At 39.1% G+C, this 23,897-nt stretch overlaps 1 protein-coding gene across 4 annotated transcripts in view; it reads right to left on the bottom strand.

Annotated features, from left to right (window-relative positions):
- Positions 1-23,897, bottom strand: part of CNOT4 (CCR4-NOT transcription complex subunit 4) — an 85,439-nt gene that overhangs the window by 35,669 nt on the left and 25,873 nt on the right. For all 4 annotated transcript variants that reach the window (XM_057425640.1, XM_057425659.1, XM_057425650.1 and 1 more), the window contains exons 2-6: positions 12,708-12,951; positions 5,311-5,508; positions 2,589-2,675; positions 1,947-2,048; positions 22-147 (exon numbers count right to left, since the gene is read on the bottom strand). In XM_057425640.1, the coding sequence (XP_057281623.1) occupies positions 22-147; positions 1,947-2,048; positions 2,589-2,675; positions 5,311-5,508; positions 12,708-12,881 (687 nt within the window). In that variant the 5' untranslated portion in view covers positions 12,882-12,951. The remainder of the gene's footprint in view (positions 1-21; positions 148-1,946; positions 2,049-2,588; positions 2,676-5,310; positions 5,509-12,707; positions 12,952-23,897) is intronic.

The following is a 23,897-nucleotide window of genomic DNA, read 5'->3' as shown; positions in this document are numbered from 1 at the left end:
ATTCCCACTCATTACACATACCTGCATTTCTTCTTTTGTGAAACTGGCTGCTTCATCTCCCAGCTCATGTAGATACATACAGTCTGGTTTTGGACACTGCATATTTTTTAGAAAATAACTGCAATATTTTGTTGTACCTAATGATGCCTGAAAAAAAAAAAAAAATCATTACTTAGGTACTTGAAGTTACGGTTGCCTTTCACAGTGCACGAAAAACAAACCCCGAAACAGCTGTATTTCAGGAAATAAAAAAAAATTCCTTCACAAGATTTGGAGTTCCACCATAGCGCATTTTTTTTTTATGCAGATGGACTAGGAAGTCCATTTGTGAGAAATCTATATACTTGAGGATTAGATAATTAGGATGTATTTCTATTTTCATCCTATCTAAATAAACATCAAATGAAGAGCCTCTGTAAATATTTGCATTCATAATGCTAAGAAGACAAATAAGTAGTCATGAATTTGCATTACATGAAACTGGTTAATGTTTTGTAGCGGGATCAGGAAATTAATATTAACTAGATGATTTTCTACAGTCATTGATTTCGCCCAGTCAGCTTGAATACCTGTTTACACAGACACCTGTATCTAGTGGAGTGCCTCAAGGGTCAGTACTGGGACCGGTATTATTTAATATATTCATCAATGATTTAGATGAGGGAATTGAGTGTACTATCAGCAAGTTTGCTGATGACACTAAGCTGGGAGGAGTGGCTGACATGCCAGAAGGCTGTGCTGCCATCCAGCAACACCTGGACAGGCTGGAGAGTTGGGCAGGGAGCAACTTGATGAAATATAACAAGGGAAAGTGTAGAGTCCTGCATCTGGGCAGGAACAACCCCAGGTTCCAGTATAGGTTGGGGAACGACCTGTTAGAGAGCAGTGTAGGGGAGAGGGACCTGGGGGTCCTAGTGGACGACAGGATGACCATGAGCCAACACTGTGCCCTTGTGGCCAAGAAGGCCAATGGCATCCTGGGGTGTATTAGAAGGGGGTGGTTAGTAGGTCGAGAGAGGTCCTCCTTCCCCTCTACTCTGCCCTGGTGAGACCGCATCTGGAATATTGTGTCCAGTTCTGGGCCCCTCAGTTCAAGAAGGGCAGGGAGCTGCTGGAGAGAGTCCAGCATAGGGCAAGTAAGATGATTAAGGGAGTGGAGCATCTCCCTTATGAGGAAAGACTGAGGGAGCTGGGTCTCTATAGTTTGGAGGAGACTGAGGGGTGACCTTATTAGTGTATATAGATATATAAAGCAGGAGTGTCACGAGGGTGGAGCCAGGCTCTACTCAGTGGCAAACAATGATAGCTTGTAATGGGTACAGACTGGAACACAAGAGGTTCCACTTAAACTTGAGAAGAAACTTCTCAGTGAGGGTGACAGAACACTGGAACAGGGTGCCCAGGGAGGTCATGGAGTCTCCTTCTCTGGAGACATTCAAAACCCGCCTGAACACATTCCTGTGTAACCTTATCTAGGTGTTCCTGCTCCGGCAGGGGGATTGGACTAGATGATCTTTTGAGGTCCCTTCCAATCTCTAGCATACTGTGTGGTACCAAAAGGAAAAAACTCGCATTTCCTATGGAGCTTGAGAGGTGCAATGTTTGCACTACAGAAAAGCTCTGTAAAAGCAAATAGGTTTTCATACTGTGCTATTAAGCTATAAAGCAAAAAAGTCATTGTGGAAAGGAGATGGTGGTGCTTTTTCTCCTTTGTTTCAAACTTTTGTTTTAAGATGTTACCTGCTAACCCCCTAAAACACTGCCTGCTGGAAGCTCACTAAGCTTCTATATTGTGATTAATGCTAAGAAAATAGGTCAAAACACAATCCCAATAAACTGGACATTTCTGTTCATCAACACAAGCGTATCCATACACATAAAATTTTATACTATGCACTGATATTAGTGGCCTAGCACATACACGTAATAATGTAAAATATTCCCACCTTAAGTGTTCTGCCGTCTACCACCACATTATTGACGCACTGTATGGCTCTGAGAGCATCTTCTGACCGGATGTAGGTTACATATGCACTGGCACTTGGACCCTAGAAAGAAAACAAACCATATTATATTTATTTTATTCCTTCCCCCCAAAAGTTATGAAAATAAAGTTACCTTTTAGCAGCTCACTTAAACTAGTATACTCAAGGCTAAATGTTTTTACAGAAAAACTGACAAAAATGGTAGAATTCATAAAAATTTAGATATGATGCATAAAGAATGGGGAAAAGAAAAAAAAAATAAATCGCAACAACACACTGCCTGAAAGTTCTAAAAATAAAGGTATTTTATCTCTGGAAAGCAGATTAGTACATAAATGCCACATTGCTGCCTCTTTGAAGGTTCTCATCCTGTCTCCCAGTTTTTCCATCTTTTTACACTGCATCTTATATCCAACTTTGAGAATTTGGTTGGACAGTGCCTCAGTAACTTCACAATAATTTGATTTTTGCAATACTGTTTTTTTGTTTTGTTTTTACTTCTTTAACCTATTGCTTTATCAGAAATAGGGAGCCCCAGATTCACTCTGCACATGTGTATTTTCTCTAAAGGAATAAATAAAATCACAAGGGCCTCTGGCTTACCTGTGAGCCTGCATATGATGTGCTGTTATTAATGACAACTTTATGTATTTTACCAAACTTCCCAAAATATTCTGGTCGTTTCAAAACCTACAAGGAAAGAAAATCAAAGTGGTATGTTGGGAAATTAATTCATACAGGGCTGTACTTATTCTTCTCTAAATGTTCAACTAAAGCCTTTAACTAATAAAAACAGGTCTCTTCTACAAAGAGGAGAGCATGTAGTTTTGTCCTCTAATGTGAAACAGTTACTTGCAATACAGAATAACCTGCAACTGCAGTAAAGAACTGAAATAATATTCAACATTTTATGTTGTATTTTTTAAATTTCTTTGGGTATTTAGATTACCCAAACCCTGCCCTCGCATAATAAATCCAATCAGCAAGAAATACATGTATTTTATAATTTCAGGGAAAAAATAAGAATCATATTAATTCCAGTTTTAAAATAAATAACCACCCTGAACTTTAATTCAGATATATTAACAGCTAGGAAAAAGATGCTAAATCTTGGCTCACTTGCCCCACTCTGTAGAGAAATATACCAAACAGCTCAAGATAGCCTCAATTTTTCAGATGACCAGACTCAGTACAGGAAGACAATATATGACACTTCCCAGGGGCAAGAAAAAAACATTTCAGAATCAACATCATGCTGAAATAAATGAGTGAATATCACATCCCTGAAGAAAAAAAATACTCCTGTCTTGCCCTTCACTGCATCAGTTATTACTAACACACCATCTAGGGATCCTGCGCAAAACAGGAACATCTCCAGCATGTTATGCAACTCTGCTGAATAATGATTACCTGTGGGTCAATGGAATTGGCAATATATCTGACACATTCTCTACCAAAAGACTTTTGCTACCCCCATGAGGTAAGGAGGTGCAGAAGTACTGAACTAAAATGAAGCTAGAGAAACTATGGGTGTTTCTAGCTGTAGACAATAACCTGAAAGGTTAGAAAGGAAGACTGGTTTCCCCAGCTCTGTCTTCCATATTAACACTGGAGAGTACAGTTAAACTGTACTGAACCAAGAACTTCTTTACTGAACCAGCTCGTCTCCCTTCTCAAGGGAGCATCAACATCCTCAAGATTTAACAAAATTAATCACATTTGGAACATCCTGTAGAACTACAACCAGTCACCCACTGATTTCTTCTGGCTTCACCTGACCTAAATCCTTCTTGACAGATCCTACACCCACCCTCATGCATCATTGCAGATGAGACCGATAATGCTGAGTAACAGAGTTTCTTCAAGTATCTTGCAGATTATACTCCTATTAAGAGATGGCAGTGTGGCCTTCACAGTTTTTACAAAAGCATGCCAGCAGAAGCGGATCTACGTGTACTCCATTACGATCCACAGATCACAATGATTCAGAATGAGCAAAGAGCAGCATATCTCCCAGGTCATTTTTATTTGTGGAGAATTTTTTTGCCTGCTTAAGTGGAAAACATAAACTGAACATATTGAATACTTTTTTTTTTTCTTAGCCCATCTCTCTCTTTCAAGCTAGGTTTCTTGGAAATCAAGTCAACTTGCTGCAATAGGCAATATTCAATAAGGATACATTATCTTCTGGTTATGTCAGTGAGAATACTGCTACCAACAAACCTAGTACAACTCCAGACTGCCACACCTTACTACACCAGCAAACCCACTTCTAATAGCTTCATGTATCCAGTGAGGAATTACCTGCAGCTAAATAAAAAATTAACTATATATATTATTATTTCTCTCAGAAATCCTCTATTTGGACAAAAAACAGAACATAGTTTTCAGTAACAGCAACAAGCCAGTGTTGACAATTGCTTGCAAATACTTTTTGCTGTATTCTTGTAGAAACTGAAATGTTATACACCAGATGAGTTTAACTTCTATTTTTCTCTTCCCTTCATATCCCTTCCCCCCCCCCCTTCAACTGAAAGCAGCTTTTTACTTTTGTTCCTTCCCAGTCTACCGAAACGCAGACCATATGCTGCAAGTCCTCAGAAACTGCTACTTCTAGCTGAGATTTCTCCAGACAATTTAGTCCAATCTCAAAGTGAATTTAACTTCTAATTCAAAGTACTTTTACTCATTAGCCCTAATTCCATTAGCCACATGCAGATGACTGATGATGGAAGTAAATAAAACATTTTAAACAGTCTTCCAAACCAAAAGTTTCTTTTTGATGATGCAGAGTAGCAAGCCAACTCTATCCTGGATCTTCCTCTTACTAACACTCTTCCTTCAATTGACACCACCCTTATGCTCTTTCCTAGCTACATTTCAGGCGCTGGCTTTTTTCTTATGTCCCTACAGGTCTGTGCTACACTTTATAATTCAACCAAGCTCCCATTTTAGAATATGTGGCACATAACACAGCTGTATTCTGCCAGCAGATTCTGCCTAGGAAAAGGAGTACCTGAAAAGTTCTTAAACTTATTTTTAGGTTAACAAGAAGCCATTTTTAAACAAAGAACAATTTCCTTAAAAAAAAAAATAAAATAGAGCATCTGTACTCTCAAAAGCAAACACAAACACTTACTAAGTCTATTTTGGAATAGGAAGCTGAGTAAGTTCCCTTATGAGAGGGAGCCTCAGAAGCAGTGAACCTTTCCAGTGTTGCTTCATTTTATACCCATCAGAACACAGACAAGAGCAGGCACAACGGTATTGCAATGGCTCTTTGACAGTAAGTTAGGAGGAAGATCTGCCAGTGCGAACCACTCACCTCTGGATCTGCTAAACGCTGAGATAGCCCTACCACGAAGACAAGGTTCTTTTGTACAACCCGTACGCTGGCCAAATGTTTGCGATTCTCTGATATCTTCTGTTTCCTCTCATTTTGTTTCTGTTTCTTTTCATTTTTTATCCTTTGCAGCTCTTCCTGGGAGAGTGGTTTGTACACTGCTGGATCTTCTGGATATGGCTAAATATAACAAACACCGTTAAAAACAAACCACATACAAAACAACACATTTCAAAATCATTAATCCCAATCTTTTAACATGCTGATTTTTTCCTTCCATTATACTGTTCTGATTGTTATGGCCGGACACATTACAGAAGTAGCATTTTCAGCCCTTTGGAAAAGGTGAACATCTTGCACATTTTTATGGAATACTCCTATTGATAAATGATTTGGGCAATAGCCACATTCTAACCCAGCTGCCTGTCACTTTGCTAGCACTACAAGCAGCTGCAACATGACAGGCAACACATCTTGTTAAGATTTCACTAACATAGCATAGTAAGCAGGGTGAAGACATATCCTGCATATTCATTTTATATTTAGTTGTCCGATACAGATTTGGATAATTAAGTGTATTAGACTACAGGAAAAGAAAGCAAAATATAAATGCAATTTCAGCGACCCAAGTTCAAGACAGTAACACCATTACACAGCTCAGTCTTTACATGGTTACCTTCTAGTGAAGAGACACATCTCAATACACTTACTACATATTGATTTAATAGTATTCTTGCCATGCTTGTGTACCAGTTTGAAATCTGGGCTTTTTCTTCCCTTGACAAGGGTGAATTTTTAACCTCATGATTATCATCTACAGATAACTCCTCAAATGCAGACAAACACTGTAGATTTGAATCTCAAAAATATCTACCAGAAGTATAAATGTCCTCAGAGTTACCTCAAAAGATTGCTCTACTCATACAGAGCACTGCTACAAAGGCACTATTTTAGCCTGGTCTTGTAGCCTACAATGCACTGTCCTCTGCCTCAGATTACTCCTCAGAGCAATTCCCTATTCCTTACCTGTACATGCTTTCTCAGACTGAAAAATTGGATTTCACACTTTATATACAAAGTAATGCTAAAGCACAGAAGCAAGTATGCAAAAATACATATAAAATAAAAAGCAGTGTTTCTAAACACCGACAGGAAGTAAAAAATAAGAGTACAGGAGATGCGCATTAAGATGAAGACTTAAGATAAAAAAGTTAAAGCTCACCGGTATATTGAAAGTTAAAAGCATATATTCCTCATGCTTGCCACAATGCTACTGAAAGATCCACTAAGTGCTCAGACCCAACAGTCTTCTGAGTACATCCCCCAAACAAAAGAAGATCCATTTTACAGTTCAAAGAGTTTAAAGTTCAGCATCATTATGCTATACTTGAGACATTTTCTGAAAATATGGTGCAGCTGACTTCAGTAGATGGCATCTCATCGTTAAACACCAACTACTCTGAAACATGGTATCACAAAGGAATTTAAGTTTTAAAATACTTTGGCAGTAACCAGAGGTACGTTAAGCCCCTAACATGAAAACACAGCAAAGACTCATGTTACCCTTGAAGGACAGTTAAAACCACACCATTCTTAAAAAGTTATGTTGTTCACAAGTAACACCGAGTACCTCATACAGATTTCACAATGTACTTGATGAACAGCAATGACCTGTTAGTGGAGTCATTTGAGATTGGCTATAGCAAATGATTACCTTGAGTTTTAAAACACGTAGACATGAGGACTTCAGAGATGCAGAATACTTCTGCAAGTCATTTCACTTAAAGAGTTTCTCAAAATCTGTTAGTAAATCATGTACAATAAAGAATAGACTTATTTTTTAGGGAAGACGGACTGCTTGGCAAAGGCCTAATTCAGTTATCACAGTCAAGCTGAGTTCAGGTAGGAATGGGAAGAAAACAAGTGCACCAGTATAAGGTGGATATAATTCCAAAACCAAAATGGCTCACCCTACATCAAGGGATGTGGTATATGCACAGCCTTTCACAGATTAATTCCTTCCCCACATCCCGTACTACACAAGGCAAGGTTTGCAAGTGTGCTGCTCTCTGGTACAGCACAAGAAATGAATTCATGGTTTTCAGCAGGTTCACAGCAAGGCTCCTGAAGGTCCAAGAAAACTACAGCAGACATTGCCAAATAGCTTCTTTCTTGCCAAGTATAGCCACATTCAAAGCATATTCTCAAATGAGAAGCAAGTCAGATAGTATGCTCCTTCTCTGTCCAGCTATTTGCTACTGCAGGTCCTGAAGATCAGTCAGGAAACATCCCATGTAGCTCAAGCATAATGTTTATTTGCTCACAGTAAAACTAGTGGTTTGTACTTGTACAGGAGAGCACAAGGACTGATGAGAAGCACATGACTACACAGCAACTTCAGAATCAAGGAACAGAAACATCCTCATCTCAGCAGAAAGTACAAGACTGCCTCAATAAGGATTTCAATCAATTAAGAAATAGGAGCAGTTAATTTGCCATCAGGGATAACAGCACTTGCTTGAGCAACAGAATAACAAGAAGTTCTTGCTAAATACTGTAGAGTTGTATTATATATGAAATGTTTCGAATATATGTTTATCACTCTTGTGACTGGATATCCTAAATTGCAGGACCTGCAAATGAATCTACATGCACCTCTTGATTTCCAAGAATAAATCAGAAACCCAATCCTATGAACTGACAGATTTTCATATATGTATCTCTAATGTGTGGCATGATGACAAATAAAGAGATGCTGCGCATTTGAAGGAGGAAGGCAAGTAAGCACAGCACCACCAGAAGCTAATTCTAAAAGACTGTATTAGAAATCCTGTTCTTTTCAAATAAGGACATACAGTCAGCCTACAAACAGGACAATAAATGATTTCCATCTTCAGTCATTGATTCCCACGGTGCTGAAGCTCATGAACTCAGATGATCATTCAACTATAGACAGAAAGCATGCAGAGAAGGCTGGCAGAACCTGGCTCTGAAAGCCAAGCAAGGTGAATTGACTGATATTTTATCTCACAGTACCATTTCATCTGTTGTTTAGTCTCTGTGCAACCCTGCAAAATATGGATAGACCACCACAGGCGCCAGAAGCTCTTAGGTCTTGCAACAGCTGAAATTGCTACATCAAGTGTTATCAGCATTATGTCAGATGCAAGACATTAAGAGATGTCAACATCAGAGATTCAATGACTAAGTTTAGCTGACACCCTCCACTCAAGTTACACAAATCCTCTTCAGCATAAACCACGGAAGTCACCTGAACAAGGTGTGCCTACGTGGAACATGACCAGATTTTGTTTACACTAACTGCAAGTTGCTGGTAGTCCTACAAGAACTTCATCAAAAGTCTGAATGTCTCTTCCATAGTCTTGTTTCTTTAATCAGAGATGATTTCTCAGTCTTCCTGACTAAGTTTGTCTTGGCATTTAAGTTTTGTTTTCTTTCAGACTTTTTCCCCCACATTTTCCCAATTGTTGAAAGCTGAGCTGGGATTTATCAAGCATTTTGCTTTTGTCATTCCTAGATGGGTCACGTTCCTTCCACACAATGGATGTACCAACATTTCCCAGTTGTTGCCTTGCTACCGAATAGGTTCTGAAATGAAAAATACACAGAAAGTCAATAAGGTTTATGCACAGTATACACCACACTACTTATATCAAGAATAACAGTGATTTCCTACATACTCCTAAGTATCAATTGTATCACCAAAATACTCAGTTGTGTAACAACTAGAAGAAACAACTGATATTTGGAGACTGTGCATTAAGACCAGAAGCAGGAGTAGGAGAAACATAGACAAGAACATGCTTATAGCATGTTCATTTCTTGATCACAAATATAGCAGTTTATTTCTCTCCATGTCTAACACAAGGTGCTAGGAGGTATAAAGCTCAATAAATAAAGCAACTGGAGAACAAGGCAAAGCCCTACCACAGGAACAGCCGTATATCAAGTTGTATTATTTGGGCAAAGCAATTGGGCAAAGCAATAAAGAAATGTGAAAAAGCTAGGGTTTTTTTATTGTTGGATTTAAAAATTGCAAAAACTGACACCAAGATCAGAGAGCTATGCTATATTAAAGCAACACAAGCAACTGAGAGTGACAAACAGTACCTAGCCTGCTGAATTTTAAAGGAAAAAAAAATAATACAGCAACGATTAAAGTCACTGGTTTTAAATCAGTCTGGTGACCTGTAAACCAGCTTTTGGCTACATAAGTCTCTACTGAGAACAGCATTACTTTCATCTTAATTTGACTAGTTAGCAGCTATTTCACTCACAGTTAAGAAATCAATTGACTGGAAAAAACAGGAAGGCTTGCTTAGCATCTTACAATTGACTACACCTACAGTTCTGAAGGGCATCAGGAACTCAAAGCAGGTCAGTTCTGGTTTTTAGGAAGTACTTTCTGTAGTTAATGAATTAAACAGAAACAATTTCCAAGTCTATTTCAGAAAATTCGGACAAAGTTTAGGAAGCTTTTAATGTGTTTTAATGTGTTAAAAGCTAGCTTCCAATCAGCACTCAATTTAAATTATACTAGCATCTTACTTTCAAAAATTGAAACAAAACAAATGTTTGTGTACTACTGTTACTAACAGGAAGAAACTTAAACACACTAACTCAATTGACTGCCATCCCCTGAACATATTCTGCACATGTGAATGTTAAGCTACGTAACAGTTTAAGCACACACAAGTATTTTCTCCTTGGTAGACAAACTACAAGTTACAGTTAATTGTAACTTGTTACAATTACAGAGTTAAATTGTAAAGTTACAGAAAAAATACTGTAAAGTTACAGAATAACTGTTTTAGGTTTATAGATACAGTTTACTTCAAATTTATTTTATTTATAGATATAAAGTTTACAGAATAACTGTAAAGTTACAGAAAAATTACAGTTACAAGTAAACTAGAGAAGCATAGGAAACTAGTGGTATATATATGATGCACATTTAAGATCTATCAAACTAATGGCACCAGCACCACTATAATTTATAGCCAAACAATTTTATCAGACTCTTCTAAAATCTCCTCCAAACCTTTCAACCAAAATCCCTGGATAGGGAACTTCATTGCTCCTTTCCACAGACAAGTGATCAAACCACTAGAAAACTCGCACTGGATTCAATCCCACTGGCACAAATAGCAGTTTTCTATTATGCAATGGTGTATAACACTCAGCTTTGCTTTAACATATATTTATTCACAGTCCATTTTGCAGTAATTATCCTGCACTAATATACACATTATAAACATGATGTACCAGTTATATACCATGATGTATGTTGAATCCATAGTACCTACTATAAACTCTCCTGCAAAAATTTTGGTGCTTTGCTATTTTCTGCACTTCAGTACTTTAAGTGGTCAGAACCAATATACACCATAGTAGATATGAATTAGAAAACTACTTAGATCTTTTCCCCAGAAGCCTCACTACACAGAGCTAGGAACTATTTAGACACACTGCACATAAAAGCACATACCTGGTTCAGGTCTCGCACACTTCAAAAGGTGGCTTCTTCAGACTTATTTGATGCTGCCATCAACTGTGCAGCTCAAAATGATTTATTCCCAAGATCCTGAAAGGGTCTCTGCGCCACAATGTCTTCGTCTATGCCACAAGAGGAGTGTACTCCTCCATCTCCTCCATGCAAATCTCCTACAATTCAGCTTCAACTCTACCCAAGAGCATCTTGTAGTCCACAGATGAAATATCTTTGTCCATTGTGAAAGAGGTCTCCTCTGATCCAACTGTAGCACTCATTTTAACTTCCCTCCCAAAACCATTTTTCTGAGCAAACTGTATCCAATTCAGCAAAGTATCTGCATATCCAATCATACTCCAGATTATTCCACATTAAAAAGTCCAGCTGTGGCAGTATCCATATTTCAGAGTTCAAATACCCAAAGGCAGAGAACAGTATGCTGATTCTGTGATTTTCTAGATATATTCCACAAACTTCCAGTAAGAACAGGCAGAGATGAATCAAATAGTTGTTAGCAAAAAAACTAGTGCAATAAATCCAGGTAAATGAAATGACTTAGTCAAGGAAACTCCAGAAATCTCACGTTGCATCAGAAAAGTTTGCTTGTACTAGGAAAAGTGCTATATAGCATGTGTCATCTGCAGCAGGTATCCCATGTGAAGACTAATCTGGCTGATGATAGGTGGATCTTCTTTGCAAGACATACAGCTCAAATACTGCAGCAAATTTGCACAATTTGTTAACAAACATATGTTGCTATGGGAATGCCTTTAGGCTTGCAGAGGATTCCAAACACAGATCAGCTTTCTGGTAGCCAAAGCCCAAAAGAGCAGTGAGAAATATGACTGGAAGTGCTTATAGAATACTATGGCACTGAATAAATATAGTGAGACCAAGTAAGATCACTCTGGAGTCTGAAAAGGGAGCTGTAATATGAGACAGGAAGCCAACAAAGGCATCAACTAAGGATAGGATCACAATTAAGTAACGGAAGAAAGAGGGGACATAAGTAGCTGCGATTACGAAACGAGGAAGGCCAGGCAAGAAAGTTATAATCAAGGAAAGTCATAAGAGCTAAAGAGAAGAAGATATTGAAAAAGAATTTTATTAAACACTGAAGACAAGGAGAAAATTAGTTTAAGCAAAACACTAAAATGAGGAGGAAAATAATTCAAACGAAAAAAAGGAGGCAACTTAGTGAAGCTGAACTTCACAGTTGTGGCCAACCAAAGTACCAGCCAGACATGAATTAAGAGAGAGGGAGGAATTAAGTGTGACTCAAAGTACTACCTTTAAGCATTTGGCAACAACATCAGAATACTATACAGACTAAAGCATTTAAAAATCTAGGCTAAAAGTTTAACACCACTGGATATATTTTCTAAAGGTTTTACATGTTTAGTGTCCAGAAAAATACGGACTAAAAGCTCCAGTGCCACAAACAAAACAAGCAGGTGCTTTATAAGCTTGCCTCAGACAGCTCTGATAATTTAGCTGAATCTTGGTCTCCAGCAAACCCAAGTGCTGGAATCCCCACTGTCCTTCCTGAAAAGAGACTGTCAATGCATGAGCATTTCAACTCGCAGGTTTTGGGTTTTTTTTGCAGTTCTCCCAGTATCAGCATGCCTTGGTTCTGATCCACATCTTCCCCTATTAATCCAGTTCTGAATTTAACAAACCAAAACTAGCCGTTGTGCAACAGCTCCAACACATATGCAGACAGAATCTGAAAGATCCAACACCTCACCCTTGATCTAGGCCATCACTAGATGAATGTTTTCCTGAAGGAAAAGGATGTCTGTGGTACCAACACAAAGCAAGAGCCTTGTGGTATGTGCAAGACAAGCCACTGTTCCAGGATATTTACCTTTCTGCAAGCAGGACAAAGTCCATTCTCATCAGTGCGGATACGATGCCAACAGAAACGACAGATTTGGTAGCCACAGGTACAAGGGAAGAAGTTGATGTCATCAATTTCCAGAGGCTCCATGCAAAGGGGGCATTCCACAGGGTCTTCCTTAGCATCAGGGCTGCGAGACATCTTTATATGTTCGCAGAGCAGCAAAAGTTTATAATAACTTAATAGACCGTGAAGGTCAGCACTTGAAGGTCTGCAAGAGGGGAGAAGAGAAAAAAAAAAGAGAAAAGAATGATTAGTGCTTCTGACAATCTTTCTCTTGTACCTTTCATATATTTCAGTTCTTCATTGCTTTCCTTCTACCTATGCAAATTATCTACTAACACGCAAGTTACTCCCCAAGAAATTCATGCGCATCTTCCTACTTATGAGTCACACAAGTAACATGAAAGATGGTACTGATGATGTATCACCCTGCCTGGATAGGCAAGCACTTCAGCAGATCACTAGCCTATTTAGATCACAAACTGTATAGTTGCAGAGAAATGCTGAACAGTGTACACCATGCATTGCTTCTAAGTTCTGTCAAGTCCTTTAACTATTGCTTTCTTGAAATCTTCTACAAATCCAAAGTCAAATCCTTGAATGCAGGACTTGATGATTAAGATCAATTTATTCCTTTGAGCAGAGACTTGGAACAATGCGAGATCTGGACTAACATTTCAGTCATACATTCAGACTTTTCAGTAGGATTACTGAACTGCCAAACAAAAACAAGGAAGGCTTCTTACTCAGGATTCGTTTCTTTGTCCATCTTATTATTTGGTTCAGAAACTGATTTAAAAGATCAGCCTTAGGACTATAGCATTAGCCTAGATTTGTCAGGTACACAGCTTTCTGTGTGTCAGAAAGCTTTCATCACATTCATGCTTTTCATCAGCATCCAATTCACACCAAAGCCCAAATACATGCATGTGGCTCAAAAAAAAAACAAACCAAACAAAAAAACAAAACCCCCAAAATCCTTTGGTTTTAACTTGAGGGTGTAGCCACAACAAGGTATTTCTGGATCAGAATTTTGAAGAGAACCAAAATTCAGGTCACCATTTTCTTCACTTATTTCTCAAACTCAGTCATTTGAGTATGCTTCTATTCTGTCAGTTTAAGAATGCAGCACAAGAAAGTTACATTCACACTCAAAGTAAGGGACATATGGCTGTCACCAAGCTATTCAATCACTTAAGGGGTTTTCTTTTTTTTTGTGAGAACATGTATATAGATGGGACAGAACTCAAGGGCAACAGTGGTGGACCTTGGAGGGGGGGGGGAAATGGGGAGAGGAGGAGAAAGAAACCCACTGAGAAAGGTGGGACTAGAACGGACAGTTGGAGGGTCATTATCTGTAATGAACTACAACACTTCTTTACAGTAAGTTTTTTTTTTAAAAATCCAAAATTCGTTTTACAATTATGCCTTCCCCACAACATCAGTGACACAATCACAATTTAACTACACACACAATCTGGCATCCCCGCTACTTTCCCAGTGAGTTTTCCATTCTAACCAAAAACTACTAGATCGTATACTATCCAATCTTTCTCCAGGCTTTCAGGAGCAAGTCCAGAAACAAATTCTCACATCCACCCACTTGAAGAAGAGTGACATTTACTCTTGCACTTGAAGTTGACAACGTTTTGAGATTAAATCCTTACTCAGAGGTTTCTGTATATTGTAGGGTTAGCCTTACATAGCTCTGGTTTGATACTTTAGCAACCACAAACAAACCACAAACCTGTTCACAATCTTTCACACTCTAAACCATACTTACTTACATGAAGTCTATCTTGTAAAGCCTAAGGGATTCCAGCTCAAGTTGGGAGCTCCTACTTTACAAGGATAAGATCTGTTTAGCATCAGCCTGCAATACTTATCCCTCACCTGCACATCTCTTCAGGTACAGCAGCCAGGAGAGAACTCTGAAGAGGAAGAACATGCACCCACACAAGCCAAGTATATAGCTTTGTCCAGAAATGGTCACATTGTAGGTAGGTTAACCTGTGTTCACAGGCTGATACCAGAAGCCTGGACCAACTGCAATTTTCACTAGTTTGGTAGGGAGTGTAGCCTCTAAGCAGGAAGTACAGTTCTGGTAAACATGTACCACCACTGCTCTAGAGGAAAAAACGTTCCACTTGATGTTCTTATAAAAGGATGAGAGAATGGATTTTAGATGCAGTAAGCATAATTTCTCTGTATGGTATGCAGTAGCAATGACACTGCCCTCCTCCTGACCTTCACAATTACTGCAATAATAAAAAAAAGTATCTACAGTAACACAGCAGCTTTTACTCCATTATCTGTGCTTTCTTTACAGTGCCGTATTTACAATCATTTTGACAGGCTCAAAACCTGGTCCTGGGACCTTAACAGTGTTTTTTCAGAGAAAACTAGCAGAATATGACCTGAAGGAAGGAAAGGATTCGTTTGGGAGCTTTGACTTGTTTTAAAGAACACATTCCCACTGGCTGAAGAGTGGGAGGGACTGTTAAAAGGCCACAGCACATTGTTTAATGACTTATTATGCAGAGAACACATTTCTACAGCAACCCTTATATTTCCTGTAAACTTTACACACTTGTATAGTAGCAAAACCGCTACAACACGAAAGTGACTTTAAGCTGAAGCAAGGATAAACTGAATAGATTTCGTTCCATTTAGATTTGGATTTGACTTTGTCACACATCTCCAAATGGATCAGTTAGCAGACAGCATATCCCCTTTGACTGTGTACTCCACTGTATGCTCAGCAGCTAGGCCTACTGAAACACATATAAATAAAGCCACACTACTACTAGTGAAGCTGTAATTAAAAGCATGGTTTTGAAGAAACTTCAGCCACCACAGTAAAACTACTGAATTATGAAGTCACTATTTGGAATTTCTTAAATAGTGCGACATATTAGCTAGCGCCTCTGGGATGTGCAGACAAACTGCAGCATGATTAACATTTATGAGTTGTATAAGTTAACGCTAGGAGTACAGCAGCTGCTACAAATAATGCCAATAGCTTGCTTCAGTCAGCAAATGGCCCGTTATTTTATAACAAGGAGAAAAGAGCAGCTGTGTGCCATGTTTCTTGAAACTAAGTAAGAGGCAGTATTTATTTACTTGGGAAAAGACCATTCAAGCATCCCATTTAGAGATTCTTCACTGAAGTGTGTCTCCATTTCAGGAGGGTTTATACACCAGGGTTCGTGTCTCAACTCTGCATCAGAACAACACTTTTTTTTTTTTTTTTTTTACAAACCCAGAATAACATACATAGTAAGGCATCATTAATGCACTGCCTATACAGCACTACCAAGAAACACAGAGTAATTACTTAGCTCTAAAGCTATTCCAAACAATTCAATAGTAACATCAGAAAAGTAACACAGCAATGGCAAAAAACAAAAGGCATTACATGCTGTGTTTAATCCAGAGCATTTAGTCTTTGGGATCAAGTTCAAAGAGATGAAATTAATAGCATCTCAGAAGAGGAACAGGAAGAAGGTTGTGCACATGTACATACACAATACAAGCAGCCAGGCTGTGTCCATATACTTTCCAAGACACTGACAACTGCAGTCAAACAGGGCCCTGACAACTCCACATCCTGTTTACAGGAGACTCTGCCAAAACATTCATGCACAAAGGGATGGAGCAGAGGTGGACAAAGTCCAGCAGCATCTTTTAGATGTGGTGTATTTGTAATACGTAATAACTAAAATACAGAAATAAAGTTTTGTGTCTTATCCTTTCTACCATACCAACTAAGAAGTTCATTTCCAAACACATACACAGAATGAAAAGATAATTTTTCATTAACTTTTAAAAGTGCTTACTTGGTGGATTTCACAGCTGTGTCTAATCAGCTTCACTGTACAATTGTTTCTCTTGATGAAATCCTCCAAATTTTGCAGTTGGGAAAGAGAGCCTACTATTTAAGGGTACTCAAATAGTACGATCTCTCTTTTTCTACTAAACACAATTTTACTTTTAATATAGCTAGTGATTTCAGTCCACTGAAGATGGAGACGTTGTCTTTCCCTTTTTCATTAAGGTGAGCAAGTTTAGCTTCCAGTAATTTATCTTCCCCATTTAATTTTAAAAGATGCCATAAAAATGGGGGGGGGGGGGGAGGTGTCAGGGGAAACACAAGCTTGCTATCCATTCATTTTCAAGTGCACCAATTTGAGATTCAACACACACTCCACTTCATCTCCCCAGAGCAGACACCGGAACATCTCCACTTGGTAGCAGTTCATTTCAGTAAACACATCCCTTTAAGTTCTCCCCCAAAAGTTGTGAAAAATCTAGCCATGAAAATTAAAGGACTTTCATCCCAGAAAATATTTGGATATTTATGGCCTCTTGGAGGAAAAAAATGCAGACATACATTAGCTAACGTTTCCCTTACAGTTCAAGCATACCTGACACTTGAAGTGAAACAGGTCAGAGTCTATGCACCAGACCTTTAGCAAAGGCTCATTAAACTTATACAAACAGAAACTCCTACTTTTTTTTTGTGGCCTTGTATCTTTGAAACTCATCAGCCCTAAAAAGTCTCAAAAGCACACTGAGGATGCTGCCCCTAATGCCACAGGGGAGGCAGCTACACCACACCTCCTCCCATGCCTGAAACATCTGCTCCCACCCTGCAGAAGGATCACTTCTCTTTCCCTACTTCACCACTGTGGTGATACCACATACAAGCTGGAAGCAGAAAGACAAGCAGACTATAAGCAGCAGCTATAACAGGTTATCACTTCCTTGAATCAGGGGAGCAAGCAGCAGGTGCGTCAGCACAGCACTATCCTCCAGGCGGGCACAGCAGCCCGAGGCCTACAGCTGCATTACCTCCTGCTAGTGGCTGCTGAAAGGAAAGCAACCTTGATCCCCTTCAGCCTCTGTTTGTTAGAAAGGGGATTGATTCACTTCACTGCACTGTAGTGACCACTGGAAGGTTTATATCAAAACCCTTCTCAGGTAGGCTGCAGAGGTGTCGTAGTTTAAACCCGGTCAGGCAGCTCCTTCACTCACTCCCTCCCCCCCCTTTCTTTCCCTCCTCCTACTCCTGGAGGGATGGAGAGGAGAATCAAAAGAATGCAACTCCCATGGGTTGAGATAAGAACAGTTTAGTAACTAAGGTATAACATAAATCACTACTGCTACCACCAATAGTAACAATGATAAAGGAAATAACAAGGGAAGAGAATACAACATCTCACCACAGCTGACCGATAACTTGCCCCCCCCCGCCCCCAGCTCAACCAAGCTCTGACCAATACCTCCTCCAACCCTGCAGTCTCCCAGCCCTTCTGGCTAACTCCCAGTTACATCCTGGGCATGACGTGCTGTGGTATGGAATATTTCTTTGGCTAGCTTGGGTCAGGTGTCCTGTCTCTGATTCCTCCCGGCTTCCCCTCCTCCCTGGCAGAGCATGAGGCTCACCAAAGTCCTTGACCAAACCAAAACATCAGTGTTATCAGTTCTGTTCCCGAGCTGAAAGTCAAAACACTGCACTGCACCAGCTGCCAAGAAGGAGAAAAATGACTGCTACTGCTGAACCCAGAACAAGAGGAAAGCTCATTTTTACTTTAAGCATGCAGAAGTGAGGGGGATCCAGCATATTTGCCATTCAAGGCCCCACAGACAACCCATACAGAAGGGCATTCAGATACGCAGGTCTCATCATGGATGTTCTAGTCATTAAAGCATGATGTGTCTTAATTAAGTCATCCACACAAATTAGAAACCCAGGGAACATCCCCAGGCCACCTGTTTGCTTGCCTGTCTACTTGCCCGTCATTTTTCAGAGCACTACCAAGGAAGGTCATCCCTTTCTCCCACCAGCCCTTCACTCACATCAAAATACAGTGCTATTTTACAACCACCTAGCAACACTGACACAGGAGACAGCAGGAGTACTGAAAACAGGCTATGCTTTTTTAAGTTTTATGGTGCTATTACTGAGAACAAAGACACTTCAGTGGCAAGCAAGCAGGCTCTTGAATTCATCCAAGTTGATTTTCATTTGAGACAGAGGGAAAGGTCACTTCGTACTTCTTTTTCCTGACTGTGCTAAACATTTAAAGCAAACTGCACTCATTGAAAAATCATGCCCAGTAACTGCACAGTCTGTTTTCTCTCATGTCTTCTCTCTGAAATAATGTTTATTACTCTGTGTTCTGCAGCTACATTTTGATCACAGTACAAACAATGCAAAAGAGGTAGACAAAGTCCTGAATGTTTAGAAATAGGAGGAAGAATCAATTAGCCATCTCAATATTCCTAAAAATAGTGTTACACTGACTAGGATTATCCCCAAGTTATTTAGCTGAAAGACATCAAAACTGAAGTCTCTAGAGATTCCTCTGTTTTAAGCCTCCCTGCAGGTACTTAGGCTTGCTCCCATGGTAGCAGACTTTGAATTCTGCCAGCATAAGCAGCTGTACTAACACTTGAACCAACAAGACCAAAACATAACTATTTTTACTGGGTCATATTTAGCTTAAATCAATCCTCTATCCAGTTCATCACACAGCCAAGCAGAAGCTTGCACCAGCATGGTAAAGATATAGAAATGAGCACCTAGTAGTAGTGTCTGCTCAGGCAGCAGATTCAGCAACAGTGCAAAAATCATCTAAAGGATTTGCTAAGTTTCAGCCTAATGCCCTGAAGGTACCTTAGTAACAAAAACAGAAAAGTGAGATGCCACCAGCTAACTGAAAAGGGAGCTACTAATTCTTTATAAACTCACTGTGAACACAAACTATTTCAAGACAGTTACGTGGCAGAAAAAAAGTTATGTACCACAAAAAGATGCTTTTTTCTCATTTAAACTGAATGAGGAATTGGTCACTGTAGGCTTATTGTTACAGCACTCGGCTTTTATGCATAAAGGGCTACATACTATCAGTGACACATAAATGCCAAGTAAGAGATTATTTACTCAAATTACTTTCTTACAAATCATGAACAGGATCAAGGTGGTAAAGTTTATTTACAAACAAAATAGGCCGAGTAAGATTCATCCTCAAGCACATAAAACTGTGGATGCAATTATCCAAGACAATGACACTAACCTAGCATCTAGGTCAAGTCATTCAATGACATTAAAAGCATAATACTGCTCTGTAACTGTCCAAATTAATTTCCCACATTAATTAATGTTAGAACTTGAATGCTAGTATTCCTTATTTTCTTCCTGCATGCCCTCATTTCATTTTTGTGCATATAGCACCACTATATATAGACATGATATGCCAAAGGCATGTGGATAATGAATTAGAAGTAGGCTATACAATTATTAGCTTAAATATTTTAAAAGCCTAAGTCACAGACAGTGACTGTCTAGTACTGATACACATATTCCAGCATGATTAATTCCCACTCCTCAGGACACAAACATGAGATGCTCAAGCAACAGGTGAAACAAAATAGCCACACCTATATAGACCTGCATACAGCAAATTATATCACTAATTGTTGTCAAATAATATTGCAGAGAACAGAACAGCTCCTGTTTAACATGAAATACATTCCATCTGAACTATCCTGAATTCCCTAAATCTCTCTCTCCTAGGAAAAAGGGTACTATTCCATTCCTTGTACTTTTTCTTGAAAGCATCTGTTACCAGTCACTGTCAGAAAGATGATCTAGATAGATCAGCTTGCCAATCATGCAGCAACAACCGGCATCTTTTAAATAGCCTATTTGGGGAATGGAGAGTCTTTATTCAGTTCACGCAGCAAACCAGTACAAAACACTGATTCTGCAGTTAGGCTACCTACACATTAGCATACTAGAGTTCAATTTTTCCATAATGCTGTGTTCTGTTTAGTCCTTAGTAAGGTGATACATACTCAAAACACACACTTGTCTTCCTGGTGAATCTGTAAATCACTACTAGCACTGAAAAACTCCTTTCCACATCCTGGCACACCAGTTATCTCTGCATTTGAAGACTAGCGTATTGATTTCATTGTAGAAGACTCACATTCTAGCACAGCAGCACTATCAGACAGCTGGAACAGTACTTTGGAAAAACAGTGTTTTGTAAAAGACACATGATTTAAGAGATTAAAAGCTTTGTTAATCCATATACTTGCAGTATTTTTTGATATGACAATATTTAATCGTAAAGGCAGTCACTAACATAATAAAACAATTCAGGACCAGTGCAGAGTCCCCCAGCAGTTTTTTTAATGATAACATAACAGACTAACACTGTTCAGCTACTCAAGCTCCCTATAACAAGCCACAGAGGCTGAGTGAGTAATAGCATCTTGACCTCACCCACCTGTCCTTTGTGTATTTCACAGATGTTTCTAACACCTACTGTTTTTACCTCTGCAGATTAAAAATCCTAGACACAGGTGTTCCATTGGTGCTACCCTGAATAAGTGTGGAGACACTGGTTAGAACACCTCTAGGCTTCAGCTTATCCCATGTTGCAACCCCCTGAACAATGACTTTGTGTCACTGGAGCATCTTATCTATGCATTTATCTTCTGCTGCCTTTTACTCACAGTGACTTAAAATCACCAATTCTAAAACAAACTGCAAGTTAACCCTCCCCTCAACTGATTTTAACTTTTCAACTACCATTTTTTCCTATCAGTAACTACTAAATATGTTCATTTACAACTAAACAAAGCTTTAAAAAAGCCAAAACCAAGTAACCCAGCAGAAAGTCTGTATTACCCACACTTGAGCCGTTGGTGTTTCAGTATGTAGTATGTTCCTCCAATTTCTGAGGGTAGGTTTCTTAATCTAGTATCAATGGTGTATTTAATAACATCTTTTTAAAAAAATCTACAGGGAATTTTAAACCCGCATAACATACAGAAGTCATACAAACTCTTTGATGTGCTTGTAACATAAGACAGTACATTCACAAAACTTGAAACCAATTATCTAAAAGTAGCAATGTCAATGGTAGGTTGTATTTCCAAATCCTTCGAGATTTCAGAACTAGTATGGCACATTCTCGTTTTCCTTTCCCAAGGGTAAAAAGAGAAAAAAGCTTTTTCGCCTTAAAAGAATTGGTTCCTCTAGTGAAAGTGAAGACATCATTTAGCAAATTAAAGTGACATGACCTGACTGTGCCTTTAAAAGTTGGTTCAGCAAGTAAACAGATTTCAGTTTTTTAGGTAGTGAGCTCTACTAGTATAATGAATGCTAGAAGTCGTACGTAGTATCATTTATTCATAGCTTGAATATGACAACTACTAGAGGAAATGCTAATTTAAGTGACAAAGATTACTAAGTAGAAGAATAACATTGTAACACTTGTTACTGACTTTGATGTGGGAGTTGAACAAAAACTTATTTTAAGAGACATGATCTACAAACAAATTTAAAAATCCTCAACCAAACCACAACCCAAAACCCACAACATGCTGCTCATCACCACACCAGTGGTACCCTTTCCCTTTGCACAGCAGTTGGGGTGCTGTCCTCCCTCTCCCACGACACAGCTCAGCTGTCTGCCTCTTTCCTAGGCAGCCCTCTCACCATCTCCCACTTTTCATCAGTCTCCCCAGTACCATTCAAACTATTTACATTTTCCTAGGATGCCTTCATCCAAAAGAGGTGAAAACCGGCATTTACTCCAGCATTACCCATTCTGGCTACTGGAATTTTTATCAGGCCGTTTCTTCACTAAAGAAAGGTAAGAACATGCATTCTATAACGAAAAATTCTTGTTCTAACTTGTGTTAGACTACATACTTATTAATAATGGCCAGTATTTCCAGATCCAATTAGGAAGAAAAGCTCAACTCTGAAGAGCTCCATAGACAACTCAGAAATTCTCACACATGAAAGCCACCTCACTGAGGTTGAAAGACTGTGTTTGAATATGTGAATATAACCCAGTTTGCAACATACTGCTGGCAGCCATGGCCTCTTGGATAACTGGCCAGAAGGACTTATTTTTTACCTGCTGCTCCAGCTGCATTAGCTCACAAACACTTAATATTACAACTGATCTGATCTGAAAAGATGCTTGAAGAACAGGAGTCTTAACACCAATGAAACAGTCTAGCACAGAGCATCATCAATGCAGTATGCTCAGAAAGAGGAATATACTTTTTTTTTTAAACTTGCATTAAAAGACAGCTCAGCTTTTGCATTAAAAAGACCTCTCAATTGCATTTTCATGACACAGCACAAACAAAACCACTGCAGCATCTTTAGAAGTCCTAGCCTACCTGTCCAGCTGTACTCAGTAATCACAGGCTGCACTATCCAGTGCATAAACCCTGTAACCAGTTTTCCTATTAATTGCTAGATATTTCTGTTACCAAAATGAAGGAAAAATAATCATCAGTTAAACCTTCTGCAAACAGATCTCTAGAGATTTAATTATTATCCACTAGATAAACAACTTCCTCTAGAGCAAAAGGATGATCGGTTATCTGCCCCTAAAGAAGTAGTTAAAGAAACTGTATCTTCCACAGAAACCATAACTAAGGAAAATGCCAGTGGAGCTAAGGCACATTCCAGATGAAATTTTTCTCTTCAGATTTTTTAATTCAAGGATCTCTGATTGTTAAAAATTCATCATTAGCTTTTGTTTTTAAGGGAACGTATTTCTTTAGCCCATAACAGTTCTCAAAGTGATTTGTAGAAAACTAGGTATAAAAATGGAAAACTGGATGATCACAGGTCAGGGCTTCTTGTCTCTACCTGCAAAGTATCTCAGGAACATTTCAAATTCCTTAACTCTTCCTTATGAATTGCTGAGTTGTCACAGCAGTGATAAACCAGAAAAGCATCTTACCCACGTATTAGTATCAAAACCACACACATGGCAAGTAGTACATTTTCCATTTATGTATAAATGGAGACCTCACTTGTGAGAGTGAGACCTCACTTGGAGTCTTGTGTACAGTTCTGGTGTCCTCAACATAAAAAAAGACATGGAACTGTTGGAACAAGTGCAGAGGAGGGCCACAAGGAGTATCGGGCCTGGAGCACCTCCTGTATGAAGACAGGCTGAGAAAGTTGGGACTCTTCAGCTTGAAGGAGAAAAGGCTGCATGGAGACCTCATAGCAGCCTTCCAGTGTCTGAAGGGGGGCTATAAGGATGCTGGGGAGGGACTCTTCATTAGGGACTGTAGTGATAAGACAAGGGGTAACGGGTTAAA

Source organism: Pezoporus wallicus, unplaced genomic scaffold (genome assembly GCF_028554395.1).
Source record: "Pezoporus wallicus isolate ANWC-B61680 ecotype Strahan unplaced genomic scaffold, APGP_CSIRO_Pwel_v1 scaffold_3294, whole genome shotgun sequence".
Lineage (NCBI taxonomy): Eukaryota > Metazoa > Chordata > Aves > Psittaciformes > Psittacidae > Pezoporus > Pezoporus wallicus.
Note: the sequence above shows the minus strand (reverse complement) of the source record. Positions and strands in the feature narration are given on the sequence as shown.